At 51.2% G+C, this 17,725-nt stretch overlaps 1 protein-coding gene across 1 annotated transcript in view; it reads left to right on the forward strand.

The window, feature by feature from the left end:
• IFFO2 (intermediate filament family orphan 2) overlaps window positions 1–17,476 on the forward strand; it is a 40,445-nt gene extending 22,969 nt beyond the window's left edge. Inside the window, 8 exon segments of the mRNA XM_066203080.1 lie at window positions 3,586–3,646; window positions 3,999–4,094; window positions 6,704–6,844; window positions 8,526–8,668; window positions 11,025–11,145; window positions 14,040–14,129; window positions 15,470–15,600; window positions 16,875–17,476. Coding sequence (XP_066059177.1) covers window positions 3,586–3,646; window positions 3,999–4,094; window positions 6,704–6,844; window positions 8,526–8,668; window positions 11,025–11,145; window positions 14,040–14,129; window positions 15,470–15,600; window positions 16,875–16,980 — 889 coding nt within the window. The 3' untranslated portion in view covers window positions 16,981–17,476.
• The last annotated feature ends 249 nt before the right edge of the window (window positions 17,477–17,725 follow it).

The raw sequence follows: 17,725 nt of genomic DNA on the forward strand, positions 1-17,725 counted from the left end.
CCGAGGGAACAGAGTTCTCGGTGTGACTCAGCTTTACAAGAACAGCGCTTTAAGCAATGCTAATCCTGCCTGCTCCCGTGTTTTGTTTGCCCGATATCCTTGCCAGAGCGCCGGGCGTCCTTTGTTCTCCTCTCAGACGTGAGGCAGGGCTGAGCCGGGCCCGAAGGAATGACGGAATGCCCCTGGAATGTGATGTGTCACATCTGGGGAAAAAACGGGCTTCAGAAAAGTCAGACTTGCCCTTTATTTTATTTGCGGGTGGATGGAACTGACACGTCCTTGGAAGGTGGGAAAGAAGGAAAGAAAAAAAAATAAAAAGCCTGGCGAGGCTTTTCATGTTGCTGATCTTTTTTTAGAAGAAATAACTAAAAATGTAATAAAAAGCCCCAAAGACTGGGAGCTTTGGATGGCAACGTTTCTGAGTCAGAGAAAAGGATTTTTGGAGGCAGCTGGAAACCATTGCAATTGCTGCATGCGAGCCAAGAAATAAAGTGTGTTTGGGGAGCAGCCGCATAGCTCATATCCTGCTGCAGGGATGGGGAGGCTGCTGGTTTTCCAGCCATTTCCCCTTTGGGTATTGCAGAACTGTGGGATATCCTGGGCTGGAAGGGCCCCACAGGGATCAGGGAGCTCCTGCTCCCCTCCCGGGGTGTTCCTGAGCAGGAGGTGCTTCCCTCTCCTCGGGATTCAGGGAGCTCCAGGGCCCTTCTGTGGAGATTCTGGGCCGCATCTCCTGGTTCTGTCTGCCAGGGAGCAGAGGGGCATCCACAGCCTGCTGGGCTTACACTTTGTGAAAGACTCCTCTGACTTCAGATGGTAACCGAGGAGAAAGATACTGATGAATATAAACCACCGGGAGGATAATTGAGTGTGGTGAATAATAAAGGCAGCAGAGCCATAATTAGCATCCTCTCAGTGCCCTGACTCCTGGATTTTGGGAATGTGCAGCAGCACAGCTGCCGAGGTCCCTTTAAAGTCAGGTGAGTTGCAGCGAACACAGGATGATCACAGGAATGAGCAATCTTCTTATTGTCTCCCCTCCCTGGAAGTTGAAATGCAGAATTAATCCTCTGCTCCATTGTCATCCCCTGCCTTCCTGCCAGGCTCCTTCCTCTCTGCACTGCAAATATTCTCCCGAGGTTTAAGTGCGAGGGGAAAGCAGGATTGGCATTTTGAGCTGTTAAATGAGGTTAATCAGCTTGGTGGTGGGTGGGAGGAATGTGCTCTGGGGTTAAGAATTTGATATTAATGGTTAGCAGTACCCTTCTTGCCAGACCTGGGAAAATTCCCTTCACTCAGGCAGGGACTTTAAAAATTCTGGTTAAAAACAGGTTAACAATCACCTGATGGTTTAATTGTTGCTGTAATTAAGAGAAACTCAGGGATTGTGGGAGGGTGTGTGGAAGGTGGCACCTTTTCCCCTTCTCCTGTAGACTGGTTCGGGTTTGCTGGGCAGGAATTAGGTCTGTAAATCTCTGCAAAAGGCACAAAGGAGAGGAATGGAGCTCCTGGGATTCCTGCAGGACAAGGGAGGTTGGAATGTGTAATTCTGGCAGCTGCCGTGGCTGACCTGCTGGGGAGGAACTCTAATCCTTTCTCCTGGCTTTTGGCAGAGTCAGGGAAAACACGCAGATGACGTTGTCCAAAAATCCCTCCCTCCCTCTGCAGAAGGCACAGGGCAGGGTGAGGAGGCAATAATTCTGGGCTGGATGGAGCCAAGGATCCCTCCTCCCAAGAGTTAAATCCTTGAGAAGCAGCAGATCAATTTTTGCAGTGTCTGCTCGACTCCCATCCACGACTGGCAGCAGAAGGGAGGGATGATTGCCCTGTAACAGGAGAAGCAGCTCCTAGATTGCCAATATAATTGCCTGCTTTAATTAATTTCACCTTCTTGCCTCTGATATTAGAATGTGAAAGGCAAAGTTGCTAATTTTATAGCAATGCACATGTAATTAGTACAAAACCTACCCAGGGCATGGAAATCCGAGTTGAAACGTTTGGTGACAAATGCAAATTCCAGCCTAAATATTTTCCTCTGCTTGGCAGTGGAATCGGCGCTGGTACAAAGATGCACAACAAGTCCTCCTGCACAAATCCACCTCTCACAGGCTGCTGTGCTGGATATTCCTGCCCCACAGCAGCAGGGAAGAGTGGATGGGGCAGGAATGTCCTCGGAGCTGCGGCGAGTGCAGCCTGCATCGTGTCCTTCCCTGCCCAGACATTCCCTCTGGTCCTTTCCAGGTGGGATTAACTCTGCCCTCTGAAAGCAGAGCTGTGTCCATTGCTGCTGTGGGCATCAAATCAGCCTCCACGGGCTCATCCTGCTCTCCAGCCATCACCACGTGCTCTGTGCCTTGGAAAATGGGATGAATCCATGTGTTTTTGGTGGATTTAACCACTATTTTCTTTGATTCCACGGGTTTCTGGCCTCACAGTTCCAGCTGAACTCTGAGGAGTGCTGAAGTAGCAACAGAAATGGTTGTGATGGCACGTGGAGAGCCTGTTCACAGGATTCTTCTAGATTTGTGGTATCTAAAGTTTCTTTTCCAGGAGTGTAATTCCTGGAAATTTAATTGTCCCCACAGCCCAGGCAGGTGTGTGGTGGTGCCTGTCCAAAGAGGGCTTTGGCTTTCCCTCTCCCCCCGAACTCAGACCATGTTTATGGATGTGTATCATCATTTTCCCAGAATCTTTCCAGTTAATATTGTCAGATTCTGGGTTTGCTGTGTAGAGTTTCGGTGCTTAAAACCAGGATTTAAAAAAAAAAAAAAAAAAAACACTTAAAAAAAGAATTGTAGTACCCCAGAATGATTTGGGCTGGAAGCAGCCTCAGAGTCATCTTGTTTCATTCCCTTCCACAGACCAGGCTGCTCAGAGCCCCCGTAATGACCTCAGACAGGGTGTGAGGTTTAATTAAACAGTTTTAGCTCTGTCTCCTTCCCTGCCACCCTCAGCACTGAGTGCGGGCACCCAGCCCTCGGGGACTTGTCCCAGTGCTCTCCTGGCAGCTGGAGGGCTGGGGAGTCACTGGGGCATGGTGGTGGTTGAGGATTTGGATACAGAAGGCACAGAAACATATGGATTGCTTGGGCTGAACGGGGCAATTGTAAGGTTTTTGACTGACATAACTTCCCTGATTGTTCCTGGAGCGGAAACTTCCTGCCTTATCTGCAGCCAAATATCAAATGAGCTGGAAGAGGGGAAATTCAGGTTAGAAATTGGAAGGAATTGTTCCCTGTTAGGGTGGGGCTGGCACAGGGTGCCCGGAGGAGCTGAGGCTGCCCCTGAACCCCTGGAAGTGGCTGGGATAGGGGAAGGCTGGAGTGGGATCTCTGAGGTCCCTCCCAGCCCAAAGCTCTGCGATTCCCTGATTCTGTTGGCTGTGAGAGCAGGAGGAATGCTGATCCCAAGAAAAGTGGAGACAGCTTTTCTTCCCTCCCAGGCTCCGTGTTCTGGTTTGGGGGAGACCATCTGCTCTGCAGTTCCCATAACTGTCATCCTCCCACAGCTATCAGAACACTTGTGATTCTGAGAGGAAAAACCACTTTTCTCTGTAATTAACACTTTGCACATCTTGCCTTTCAGATGGGAAGAGGAGCTGACGAGAAGGATGAGCCTGGAATCCATGGTGGAAACACTGAGAGAGGTGAGGTTTGAGCAGCTTGGAGTGAAGGGTGCAGGGTTTTCTGCTCCTTTTGTCATGCTGGTCAGCGTTTTATTTGTCTTTTAATTCAAAATCTGCCTTCTGGCTAGAGCAGCTGTGCTGCTCTAGAGGCCAGTGGGAAGCTGGAGCAGGAAACGATGAAGTTTGTTACAAAGTTTGTGACGAAGTGGGAGGAGGCAGTGGAAGTTACAATGGAAGATAACAATTAAATGTCACTAAGGAGTGAAGTTCCATTCTAACCCCATTTTTTCTGGCGCCCTGCCAGCCTGCTCAGGCTGAGTGAGGAGCTCTGGAGCTCTCCCCTCTCACCTCCCGGGTGTTTTCCCTCCTGCAGGAGGCACAGGAAGCAGAAGCTCTCCAGGAGGAGCTGAATGAGAAGATCGAGAGGCTGAAAGCTGAGCTGGTGGTCTTTAAGGGTCTGATGAGTGATGTAAGTACAGAGGGCCCTCAGTGGGTGTGTGTGTGTCCTGCACGTGGCTTCACCCACGGCCAGGTGATTAATTAGCCAGTGCTGCTGTGTAATTAGCGATGGCTGCTGGGATCTAATGCATCAGGCAGATCCCCCTTCCCTGCTTCCTGTCTGGTCTGTGTGGAGATGCATTAACTGCTGCTTACCCCATGAGCAGGACTCTGCCCTCCCCTCCCTTCCCCACAGTGGTGGGCAGCACTCGGGGCTGGGAAAAAAGGGCTGGAAAACTCCCAGACTGGGGTGCAGGTCCAGCCCTGTGCAGCTCCAGGAGCTGCTGCCGTGGGGACTTGGCCTGGAGTCATGCAAGAAGATCCTGTTCCTAAAGGAACAACACACTGTATGGAATCATGGAATGGTTTGGGTTGGAAGGAGCTTAAAGGTCATCCTGTTCCACCCCATGGCAGGGGCAGGGACACCTTCCACTGTCCCAGGCTGCTCCCAGCCCCATCCAGCCTGGCCTGGGACACTGCCAGGGATCCAGGGGCAGCCACGGCTGCTCTGGGCACCCTGTGCCAGGGGCTGCCCACCCTCCCAGGGAGGAACAAGTGTTTCCCATCTCCCTTAATGGAACTATGAAAAGAAGAATCCAATAATCCTGGTTCAGGTGCTGGCTTTGCTTCCAGGGCAGGTTCAACCTCATGCTTTAAAAAAAAAAAAAAAAAAAAAAAGAATAAAAAGTCTTGTTTTCTCAGGAATTTCCTCATGTCTCATTAGATATTGAATACTCTTCAAAGCCAGAGGCTCTTTTAGGCCCTGACTGGATAAAATTCTTTCATTTAAAAGTAAGGGCCTGCAGATATCTGGAAAGATGAGCCAGGTGAACATTAAGGTGCCTTTCTCAGGAAGTGTGAGGTAGTGCTGAAGCCACTTGTCTGAGGAATAATCCCTGTTACGCTGATTTACTCCGTAATTTTTGCACACAACAGCCTTCCCCTGACTTCACATAAACCTGCAGAACCCGCTCCCGGGTGTCAAATCCATTCTCTCAGGGCCACTAGATCCGCTCATGGGAAATTTGGCAATTAGCTGTGTGTCCTTCTGGTGGTTAATGGAGGGTGGCTGTGCCTGGTTGGAGCCTGGCAGGGGGAGGCTGCTGGGGCCGTGGCCTGACTCCGCTTCACGGAGGAGCTGCCGCTGCTCCGTGTGTGCAGAAAGGGAGTGGTGCTGAGGGCAAACATCCTCCTGGGCTCAGGGAAAGCGCTCTGGGCTCTGCAGCCTTTCAGGGATGAGGGAAAGCACTGGCAGTGCTTGTTTTGAACCTCGCTGGGCAAATATTTGAAGAGCGAAGTGCAAAATGTTGGCACGTGGCTCTTTCCTTCCTGCAGATAAGGATCAGCAGTTCAGCGGGTAAGATTGTGTGGAGTGTGTCAGTGTTGAGAGATTTATTTTCCTCAGTGTGTGTGGAAAGCACAGATCCCCAAAGGTGGTTCACAGGGGCTGGAGGAGACTCTGTGTGAAAATTTAAACCAAAAAACCTCAAACTCCAAAGGTGGTTCACAGGGGGTAGTGAGGACTCTGTAATAATTTAAAACAAACAAAAAAAAAGGTGGTAAAAAGCAAACCAAACCAACAAAAAGCCCAAAGCTTTCCTCTTAGAAAGGGGATTTGGTGTTTGAGAATGGTCTGCAAAGGGTTTTTGCACTTTTGTGTCCCAGGTGGAAGCATTGCTAAGGAGTGAGACTGTCCAGGAGAGCAAGTCTGGACTAGGATGAGAAATATGTGTTGGGGGTTTTTTAATGTTTCTTCCTTCATAAGGAGCCAGATGTTCTGTCTGAGTGGGAGTATCTCTTAGAGATTAGAACTACTACAAGGCAGTATTTTTCACAGAGAAATTTCCATGCAGAACTTTTGCTGGGCTGGAAGCCAGGTTAGTGCCAGTGAGGAGTGTTCTCTGTGCCAAGGTTTTCATGGATCTCTTTGGATCCAGTCACGATTTGCTGGTTCTGTGCTCTGTGCGCAGTTGCTGTGGAGTCTGGATTCTGGTTTAACTGCAGCTTCTCCGTGCAGGCACAGCTTTTGTGTCTGAAAGAGGGGAAGTGTTGCATCCTCACCAGGATTTACATTTCATTCTGCTCTGCACACGCTACACACGGGGGTGTTCTCCATTTTGAAAGTGTTATTTATGGAATCCCAGAATGGTTTGGGATGGAAGGGACCTTCAGGACAATCCAGTCCCACTCCCTGCCATGGGCAGGGACTCCTTCCACCATCCCAGGGTGCTCCAAGCCCAGCCTGAGCACTTCCAGGGCTGGGGCAGCCTCAGCTTCTCTGGGCATTCCATTGTCCCACCCTGTTCCTGCCCCGCCGAGGTTACCCCTTGCCACACCGAGCAGTTCTTTTGGGGTGGTTGCAGGTTTGGTTTTTTTTGGTGGCAAATCCCTCTGAGTTGAAAGTTTGTTAGAATCAGGGCTGAGCTGTGGAGTCCTGAGACTGCCCGTGCTCTGCCTGCCCGAGAACAGGGTGTGATGTTTAACACTGGTGTGGCCTGGGGTTCCAGAGATACTGTGGGGTATCTCTTCTTGCCTGAACTGTCTAATAATAGAAGGTAATCCCTGCTGTCCTTCCTGCAGCCCATGACAGACCTGGACACAAAGATCCAAGAAAAGGCCATGAAGGTGGACATGGACATCTGCCGCCGAATCGATATCACGGCCAAGCTGTGCGATGTCGCGCAGCAGCGCAACTCGGAAGACGTTTCCAAGATTTTCCAGGTGATTAGGCCCTGAATTTTCCGTAGGGCAGGGCAGGAGGGAGCAGAGCTGAGCAATGTGGTCCAGGTCGTTTGCCTTCTCTTGAATTCTCTCTCCGTAGCCGTGTTTCCCCCGCTGTCTGTCAGTGTAGCTCTGCTGCAGGAGCTGCTGCAGCGCCAGGAGCACAAAGTGCACAGAGTTTAAGAAAAAAGGAGTCCCAGGAGGATCCTTAGGCTATGCTGGGAGTCTGATGTTAGTCTGCACTGAATGCAGGGAAGAAAAGCAGTGTTAAAAGGTCTAGGTTTGTATAATTCCTCCCTCCCATTTGTTCCCTTCACAAGTGAGAGGTTTTAAGCTCGTGGAACTGTCATCTGAATGTTCTTATTTCTGGCTCGAGCTCTGTGGCCAGAAATAACATTTCTGTGATGGTGAGCTCTGGCTGCTCCAAGGAAAGTCCTTTAATTTGCTCCAAAAGTGAGCGGTGACAGCTCTGCCTGCATCAAGGCTGTCACTCCCAGTGCAGCTGGTCTTGTCACAACTGCAATTTCAGCCCTGATTTACCCACCTTCCTTCTGCTTCCATCTCAATGTGTCTTGTTCAGGCTCTCAGTAAATCCGATGCTTTTCTGTGCATAGCGACACCACACAGTGTGCTAAGTGCTGTCCCAAATCTCTGTAAAAGATCCTTGTGGTCTCTGCTGGTGAAGCTGCTGAAACGTTTGATGGTTTTTTTCCCCTCGTGTTCCCCAAAAGACTCAAACCTCCTCACAGGAGAATTATTTCTCTGGCAAGTTGAGCCGCTGTTCAGTGCCAGTGCCTCCTTCTTGTCTCTGAGGAGAATTACTGAGTCTTTCTGCTCAGAGGTGACTGCAGAGGCGTGCAGGGGTTAAAATGACCAGGAGGACAACACCTTGGAGAACAAGGCCAGCAGGGACGGTTTGTGTGCCAAGAAGAGGGAGAACTGCTGTAGGTTGGGAGTGGATTGTGTGTTTGTGGTTCTGGCAGCAGCTGGGAGCATCCTGTGTTCCCAGCCCTCTGGGGATCCTCCGGGATCTGGGAGCATCCTGTGTGTTTCCAGCCCTCTGGGATCCTCTGGGAGCATCCTGTGTGTTCCCAGCCCTCTGTGTGTTCCCTCTGGGCCCCTTGCAGGGGTGTCCCTTGAGTTCCCTGAACTTCATTTCTCGGGGGCTGTCCAGGCTTTGCCACGGCTCAGCCAACCCTTCTTGTGTCCTGAGGATTCTCGGTGTGCTGCTGCTGCTGGGGTGAGGCTGGCCCTGGAATAAAAGCTCTCTGGAAATGTTTCCTGTCTGTTCCTTGCTGGGGTTCTGTGCTGGAGGCCACACCTGTGGCAGGAGAAGGGAGAGTTCTGTCACTGCTCTCAGCCCGGGCACTGCTGCCCCTTCTGCTTTCCCCTGGCTCCTTGCAGCCTCTGCATGGCCCCTGGCAGGTCCCAGGCCGGGCTCAGTGAGCACATGAACGTCCCCAGGGCGCCGGCCGCCTGCAGCTCGCTTTGCTCTTCCCAGCTGCTTCCCCGTGCTCCGTGTCCACCGCTGCTCGCAGGCCGGGCAGGGAATCTCTGGAATTCCCGGGAGCTGCTGGGCGGCCACATCCACCCAGACCTACCTGCCGTCCTCTCCTTCCACCCCCATTTCCCGCTGGCCCTGGGCCGAGCCCTGTAGTCACCGCTGCTCTCTCCACCCAAGGTGGCCTCCAAGAAGAAGGAGCGGAAGCTGGCGTCCGACGAGGAGCTGTCGGAGCAGGACGCCGACAACGCCAGGTTCTCGGACGACGAGGTCAGCTGCTCCCTCAACATCACGGACGAGATGAAGAGGATGTTCAACCAGCTGTGAGTATCCCGGGAAAGCTGCTCCTGAGCCTCGGGATCTCTGAGCTGGCAGCCTGGCACAGGCTGGCTGTGAGGAAGTTCAAATAGAATTGACAGATTTCTGCTCCTCCCTCAAGTGGGAGGAACTACAGAGGATATGAAAGATACAAACTAGTTCTGCTCTGTGTTGTTGCAAAAGAGGAAAAACGCAAGGAAGAAGGGTCAAAACCAGGAGCCTGTTGCGCATGGGCTGAATATTTGATTTCTAGAGTTTGCTGCTGCTTGGCTGGGTGGTATTTGGACTGAAAGCTCAGCTTGGAGTGGATACAAACCTCTCAGGTCGTTTGGGATGTTTTTCAGTTGGGCTGCAGGCAAATGGGAGTGGTGGATCTGCCTGGAAGATCAGTGGATAACAGTTTGTAGGTGTCAGGAATGTTGGTGTTGTCAGCTGTGCTGCAAAGTCCGGTCTCTCACATTGGAAGAGCTGCAGTTTATTTTGCCTAAAGCTTTACCCCAAACCAAATTCCTCTCACGAAGCAAGTTTGCAGCAGCCCAGGAGGGACTCTCAGCACGTGGTGCTGCTCTGAGCAGTTCAGGGAGGTGGCTGGAGGTGTCCCCTGTGTCCCCTTCTCCCATCAGGGCCAGGATGGGGATGGCCACAGCTTTTGGGGGTCTCTGCTGTTGTGTTTTGGCAGAGCAGAGCCCCGGGCAGCACCGTGGGTGTGACTGCAGTGCCCGAGGGGGGTGTGCGGTGTCCCCTGCCAGCTCCTGCCCGGACGGCAGAGAGCAGAACTCCCACAGCTTTCCCACCCAGTGCAGGACAGGATTTGAGCTGGGCTGACAACCACCAGCTCCTCTTCTGCTCTCAGGCACTGCCAAGAGTTCAGTTTCAGGGAGAACGTTTCCTCTTTTGTGCCTGAATTCCCTGTGTGGGAGGGAGGGTTTTTGCCAAAGCTGTGGATGATTCCCCTTGTTAGGACTCCTTTCAGATGTCTTTAGGCCCTCAGTAATAATCAGTGTGATAAATACAGATTTTTGACTTCCCCACTGCTAAATTCAGTGTGACAGCAGGCAGCGTGTGGATTTTTTAAAAAAGCAAGAAGTTAAAATGCACCTGCAGGGTTGGTCATGCATTTAGGTTTTCATTTTGTTCCCAGACTTGCCCTGTGATACCCAGTTGTTCTTGGTCTTGCTAAAGAAATTCTTATCTCCTGGTCCTATTGCCCACGGCACAAAGTGCTGCAGGAACCTTGTTCTGTCAAGCTGGGCTCAAAGTGTTGGTGGTTCATTGGGGATGGGCTTGGGGTCTTTGTGAGGTAAAAAATAATAGCTTAGAAATGGATCGAGGAGCTGGTATCATTAACAGAAACAAAACGACTTGCGTTTTAGCCGTAACAAACTTCATTTTTAAGAATTAAGTAGTAAAAGCTCCGAACTGCGGTGGATTTTGAGCAGTGTGTGAGGTCAGCCCAGGAGGCTTGGTGCTCTCTGGCCAGGGCAGATCTTGCAAAAAGAAACCGATTTGAAGAAGTGGAATTGCAAAAGGTGCAATCATGAGTATCCAAGTTTTTTCAATGACGTTTTTACAGTGCTGCTGATCCAGACAAACCTCCTGTCCCTTGCCAAGCTCTGCAGCCTCCCGGGATATCATTGGGCTCCTTCCTGAGATGTTATCAGCTCAGAGGAAGTGAGCTAAAGCCATAAAAATGCATCAGCCTGGAATCCAGACTGCTTAGGGAGCAATTCCAGCTCTTTGTCAGGGCTCCTTAACCAGGATCAGGAGCAGCTACTGCTCTGTGCCCTGAAACTTTCCTTTATTGCACAAGGCTCGAGCAGATAACGGTGCGAAAAGCCTCTCCCGCCCCTGCGAGCTGCAGGAGTGTTTGTGCTGCTCCGCACATCTCCGGGGCTCAGCCTTTCCATCCTTGGTCCTTTCAGACCCCCGTGTGCTCCAAGGGCTGCAGGGGAGCCGCTGGCTGAGCTCCCCCGTGAAATCAGCGCGGGTTCTGTGCCTTGTAACATCCCCCGGGCCGTGGTTGGGCTCCTTTGGCCGCGCAGGAAAGAGCAGCTCCGAACATTTCTGCGGTTTTGCAAACAGGGGAAGCTACTGTGCAGCTCCATCTGGAGGGCAGAGCCAGGCCCGGTGCTGGGAGCAGCGGCTCCAACAAGGATCCTTTATTCTGCTGTGGGGTGGCAGAGGGCCCGGGCGAGAGGGGCTTGGGCAGCGGCACGGGCTGTTTGTAAAAGCTGTGAGGACTTCCAGCCGCCGCGTTGTGCCCTCATTCAGCTCTCGCAGCCCGTTTTTCTAGACAATTAATTAAAGGGCCGAGGGAGCGGGGCTGGAGTGCTTTGGTTAATGCCTGTTCTCCGCTCTCAGCCGCGAGACGTTTGATTTTGATGACGACTGTGACAGTTTAACTTGGGAGGAGAACGAGGAAACGCTGCTGCTCTGGGAAGACTTCACCAACTGCAATCCCTCCATTGACCTCCAAGGAGAGGTGAGTTCATTCCCATGGTTTTCTCCAACTCTCCCCTGCAGAAACTCTCCCTCGGCTGCTCCTTTGTAGCCATTTGTGCCTGTGGGTGTTTGATGATCTAGTTCGCCACACAGACCAGCTTTGATTTTAAAATCCTCTTGGTGCTCCCTCTCTGTGGTTGATTTGCAGTCTGTGCAATCACCTTATTGACCAAACTTTATTTCCTTGGCTCCTCCAGACCGAGTATTTAGAAGTACTGAGTGAGAGGTGAAGGATCCAAGGGGTGTCTGTTTCCCTTTCCTAAAGCTCTGGGCTGACAGGAAGCTGATTAGATTTGATATTAGGAAAAAATCCTTCCCTGTGAGGGTGGGCAGGCCCTGGCACGGGGTGCCCAGAGCAGCCGTGGCTGCCCCTGGATCCCTGGCAGTGCCCAAGGCCAGGCTGGATGGCGCTGGGAGCAGCCTGGGACGGTGGAAGGTGTCCCTGCCCGTGTCAGGGGGTGGATTTAGGTGAACTTTGGGTGATTCCGTGATCTTCCACAGCACCTCACTTCCTCTGTGCGTTATCACTCACACTATAATGATGATATGTGGGCGCAGGGCATGGGGTTGCACAGTTGTTCCTGTGGGCAGCAAAGCAACCTCGGCGTGGTCTGGGAGGGTGTTGAAGGGTGTAAATCCCATTCCAAACAAAGGGCCTGTGGTTGCGGGACCACGCAAAGCCCCGGCGATCCTCTGGACCCCTGGACCTTGTGCTTCCCTCTGCCCAGTCGGTGGGGATCTGCTGGCACTGGTGGATAATGAACAGCTTCCTTTTAATCCTGAAATCCCAGGGAAAGGCAGCTAATCCAGCCATTCCTGAGCCTGGAGAGGGTTGGGAATGGCAGGGAATGGGGCTAGGAGTGGGATGGGAATGGGATGGGAATGGGATGGGAACAGGCTGGGACCGGGATAGGAATGGCAGGGAATGGGATGGAAATGGCTGGGAATGGCAAGGAACAGCCTGGGAATGATGGAAATGGCAGGGAATGGCTGGGAATGGCTGGGAATGGCAAGGAACAGCCTGGGAATGATGGAAATGGCAGGGAATGGCTGGGAATGGCAAGGAACAGCCTGGGAATGATGGAATGGCTGGGAATGACTGGGAATGGCAAGGAACAGCCTGGGAATGATGGAATGGCTGGGAATGGCAAGGAACAGCCTGGGAATGATGGAAATGGCAGGGAATGGCTGGGAATGGCTGGGAATGGCAAGGAACAGCCTGGGAATGATGGAATGGCTGGGAATGACTGGGAATGGCAAGGAACAGCCTGAGAATGGCTGGGAATGGCTGGGAATGACTGGGAATGGCAAGGAACAGCCTGGGAATGATGGAATGGCTGGGAATGGCTGGGAATGACTGGGAATGACTGGGAATGGCTGGGAATGATGGAATGGCTGGGAATGGCTGGGAATGGCAAGGCACAGCCTGGGAACGGCCGTGTTACTGCATCCCTGAGCAGCAGAGCGGTGGGAGGTGGGAAACGATGCCGCTGCCTCCCGGCCAGGGAAGATGCTGAGGCAGCAGCCTCGGGAATGTTGCCTCGTGCGGGGCGTGTTCATGTTCCACCTCCCGGCTCCCGGATCATCCATGCGGAGCTCCCGGAGCCTCTGGGGATTACTGGGAAGTGCTGGGGCTGCAGAAACCGCGCCGAGCTGGAGCGGAGAGCGGCAGAGGGATAACAGGAGCAGGAGAGCGGCAGCAGCGATAACGGGGAGAGGGAGAGTGGCAGAGTGATAACGAGCAGCCTCGTGCAGGAATTAATGACAGCTGATTTGCATACGCCGGGCGTGCCTGGCTAAGCACAGCAATAGCGCCGAGCCCAGGCCCCGCGCGGGGAAACTCTAAAGATTTTAAGAAGCTTAAATCCTTCTAAATGAAAATTATACAAGGAAAGGGTAGATTTGGCTTGTAGATGGAGGTTCAGAATAAAGACTGCTCCGGCTGTGCCTGCTCTTTAACATGTGCTTTACATGCCTGAATCTTCCTTCCGTGGGTTTTATTCCTTTCAAGTTCTTACACGCTGCCCTCGCCACCTTCTTTTATGACCTTCCTCCTTAAAGCTCTTCTGCATATAAAAGGATCAGTGGGATGATTCTTGTAACTCCAGGCTGGATAGCCTGGTGTGGGTACCAGGAATGAGCCCTGTAAATCTGCCACAGATGTGGCCAGAGTGAGGAAACCCCATTAACGCTCATTGGTGCGGTTGTGTTAAATTGAGGAGATTTTTTTAATGGAAAACAGAGGTGGGTGAAGGCCCGAAGGAGGGAACAGGGACATTGTGGTGCCTTTTTGGGCAGCACGAAGCAGCTCTGTGTGTTTGGGAGCCCAGAGTGTACTGTCAGGCCAAAGGAGGAGCTTTCCTTTGGGACAGCATTTGTTCCAGCAGTGCGGGAATTCCAGTGGGAATCCAGGTGTGCACGGGAGGTGCTGGAGACTGATGATACATAACTGGAAAATGAGAATTCCAGTGCAAAGCTGCGAGTAGCAGTGTGGTCAATAAAAGGAAAATTAAAAGTTTTAAGGCTGGAGAGCAGTTCCAGTCTGTCCAAGTGTGTTCAGGCCGTGAAAGGCTCAGGAAAATCCAGGGAGCTGGTGCTTTGGAATGCATCAGGTGCATGGGTTTAATTGCTGGAGCCTTGATCAGACCTCGCCTTTGTGTGCCCAGAGCTGTGGTCATGGCACAGAAATGTGTTTTCCTGGTATTCCAGGTTGAAGAGGAATATTCCTTGCCTGTGAAAAAATGTCTTTAAAAAATCAGTGCATGAAGGAACACAATAACCTCCATTTCCAGGGGAGGTTAAATAAAATCCTCAGTTAGCTCCTGAGTTCCTTTATTTCCTTGCTAATTCTTTGTGTCCTCCTTTCCCCTGCAGGAAGAAAACCTGGGAAACTTGATCCACGAAACAGAGTCTTTCTTCAAAACGAGAGACAAGGAATACCAGGAGACAATAGGACAGATAGAGGTGAGGAAGGGGAATTGTTCCTGATGGATGGACACAACCCAGCGCTGTGCTCTGGGGTGTCCCAGAGGGAAGCAGGAATGTCCATCTATCCAAGAATGCAAAGGCATTTCCCTCTGGCGTGCCCTGGGGATTTTTCTAAATGCCATTCTCTGGGCTATTATTACTCCATACTTCAGCACTGAGCATAAATCTGAGGCTGGTGGAGAGAGAACCTGCAGAACAAAGGGAATAAACGCACTGTTATTCTTTTTCCCCCCTTTGTTCTGCATGTCCACCCTGACCCTGGGAAATGCTTCCCAGGACGTGGCCTCACAGGTTGCCAGAAGCAGCAGCTGGAGCTTCTCAAAATCTCTGTTGAGCCTCGAGCTGCTTTCATTAATTACCGCCCATTGACAAACAAGGTGCCAGGAGCAGGAAAAACCCTCCAGGGCTGCTCAGAACCGGTGTGGAGCTCTGACTGCCCTTCCTGGGCTCATGGATTCCCTGGCAGTTAGGAGCAGTGAGGTGAAATGTGCACTGTGGGCTGTCTGGGTGGGCTCTGGGCAGCTGAGGCCTCCCCAGCAGTGTGAGAAGTGCAGGGAAGCTGGGACTGCACATCTCTGGCCATGGGTAGCTGTAAAAATAAAGTCCTTTATTGCATGCCTACATCAGTCTGGTGAAGGTAGAGCTGCTACAGTCTGAGCCAGCGTGCAGAAAGCCTCTAACAAAGAGTCTCCAAGTCCCAGGCAGAAGCAGCAGGCACAGCAGCAGTGACAGCAGCCACAGTCTGTGTTCTGTGTCTTTGTCAGTAGCAGGCGCAGCAGCAGCAACAGCAGCATTGGTGATGTTTCCTGAGCCTCTGTGTGTGTTCTCATTTTTATTCTATCTTTAGCCAATCAGGCTCAAACACGGATTCTCTACAGTTCGTTGAGCCTGTCCTAAGCTGAAATTGATGTGTGACAATATTCATAAATCCTCACACAAATTCTGTGCGTGTAGCTCTCTCTGTTCCATCTAGGAATTTTTAGCAAGGCTGCATTATTTTTGTTATGACTAGAATTTAACTAACTTTGCAAAAGGCAGCGTTACTGAACTTTCAACTAGGTAATAGATCTTTTTCTTACTTACTGACACAGGTTCTTAGTTGTTTAAGGCACTTCAAAATCTTCTATTTATTTAAAACTAGACTTGCATTTCTACATCATGTCTGGGTGGATTTACGTATCTCAGTTTTTCTGAAGGTTTTAATTCACTCCTCACATTTCTGGGTACTCCTGGGCCCGTGTGGATTTGGCCCAGGGATATTCATATTCCAACACTGCACCTCACCTGAAGCTGAATCTTTGCCCTTTCCCCCCCAGCTGGAACTGGCCACGGCCAAGAGCGACATGAACCGGCACCTGCACGAGTACATGGAGATGTGCAGCATGAAACGGGGCCTGGACGTGCAGATGGAGACCTGCAGGAGGCTCATCAAGGGCTCAGCTGACAGGTAACGGCGTCCTCTGGGCTCCAGGAGCCCGTTCCCTGCAGGAGCCCGTTCCCTGCAGGAGCTCATTCCCTCCAGGAGCCCGTTCCCTCCAGGGCCCTGTTCCCTGCAGGAGCCTGTTCCCTCCAGGAGCCCGTTCCCTCCAGCTTCTGTTGCCTGCAGAGGCCACCTAGAACAGGGGCTAGACAGAGCAGGAGAAATAAAGAAGGTGTTTATTAAAAAGGCCTTCAAGGACACACCTTGGGCAGTACAAGAGCCTGGCCGGGGCTACACCCAGGATGGACCAGGGGTCACGAGTTTGCACACTTCGATAAGTTCTGGTCCATTTGCATATTGGGGTTTAATTGCCCAATTTCAGCTTCAGGTGATGAACTCCCATCCTCCCAGATTGCTCCTCCCCAACTCACTGTTTGCACTTTTGGGGCCTGAAGCTGCAATGCTGACCCTGGTTCTGGGGCTGCAAGAGGATTGTTTTGTCTGACTGAACTGTGAAGAGAACTTGCTAACACTCCGTATGAAGTTCTGAGTTACATACTACTGCAGTACACAACCTGGAAAATCTGAAAGCTAAAACTTAAGGCGTCAATTCCTGCCAGCTTGGGCTGAAGGCAGCGCTGTCACTTCCTGGAGAAGTGACGTGTCCTTTGGAGAAGCTGGTGTCCCAGGATCAGCCCTGAAAGGGGGCCTGCAGCAGAGTGTGGGGTCCTGACCTTGGAACAGCTCCAGGGGTTCAGCACCTGCTCCTCAGCACAGGGAGCTCCAGCTCGGGTGGACTTCCAGCCTTTAACATCTCAGATTTAGAACTCTTAAAACCCCAAATTAAATCTCGACTCTGGACTTACACGAAGAACTTGTTTTTTAATCTTCTCATGTGTTAAGAACCTTATACTATGAGGGATTTCTCTTATCTCTTGCTCAACCCCAGTAGAACAAGATGATAAACTTTCAATTTTCAGGGCTGTGGGTATTAGGGATGCGGAGAGTCTTTGCTCTCCATTTCCCCATCAGTAAACCTGGGGAAACCTCTGTGTTTGTGCAGGGGATGGGTGGCGTGGCACCTTGATTTTACTACTGGTATTTACTGTAAACCCAAAGTTTAATGTTATTAAAGGGGTCTTTAAACAGCTTGGGGAAATGCCAATGTTTAATGTTAATAAAGGGGGGTTTAAATAGCATTGGGAAGGGAAAATGACTGTTTTCTTTGAAGACTTTCTTTCTTCCTTCTGCCATCGATATTTAATTTTTTTGGCTGCACCTTTCCCTGCGTTTCCCTGCAGGAATTCTCCATCCCCCAGCTCCGTAGCCAGCAGCGACTCAGGAAACACAGACGAAATTCAGGACGATTTGGACAGAGAGACGGACGTGGAGCCCATGGTCAGCTGATAGAAGTGGGAGCATTCCGGTGAAGGGGAAGATGGAGAGAAAAGATTCCAAACCAATTGCTGGGGGAAAGGTGAAAAGACTTGAGAGCCCCTGCAGAGGGACTCTGAGGACTCATTCCTACACGCATCCCCTCCCACCCAAGGATTGGTGCTGTACATTTCTATTGTTCTACAAACCATAAATGCAGAGTCCTGTAGGAAAACACAGTGTTTTAATTGTGCCTTTGCCCCAAGCTGAGCCACTTTGAGCTCCAGTGGAATATTAATAGCAGGTGTTTTTATAAAATACGTTATTTAAAAAAAGAAAACCAAAACAACCAAAGCTGGCGGCAGCAGAGGATGGTGCTGCAGAGGCTCTGGGATACTTCAATAAGCTGCTGCTTTTATTGAGCTGCTGCACTGATTGGCAAAAGCAACACTGGCAAAAAGAGCAGCAAAACCGAGACAATTGTGGTGCAATTATCAATGTCTGGCACAAAAAAAAAAAAAAAAAAGAATTGCCTCCAAATTGGACTGCAAACGTTTAAAAATAACAGCAGGTTTGGAGACAGCTTGTAGGGTGAAGCAGTTCTGCAAAATTCAGAGGGTTTTCTTCATCCCACCTTTGGGATGAAGCCTTTGGGATGTGTCCAAGGTTTCTGCTGGACTCCAGGACCCGGAGGAGCAGGACTCAGCTCGGTGGCAAAGAGGGGGGGCACAGGAGGGGTCACTGGGGGGGGACTATCACTGAGTAACTACTATGCAAA

The sequence above is a fragment of the Chamaea fasciata genome, unplaced genomic scaffold (genome assembly GCF_029207755.1).
Source record: "Chamaea fasciata isolate MVZ Bird 193981 ecotype frontalis unplaced genomic scaffold, bChaFas1.0.hap1 SCAF_23, whole genome shotgun sequence".
Classification (NCBI taxonomy): domain Eukaryota; kingdom Metazoa; phylum Chordata; class Aves; order Passeriformes; family Sylviidae; genus Chamaea; species Chamaea fasciata.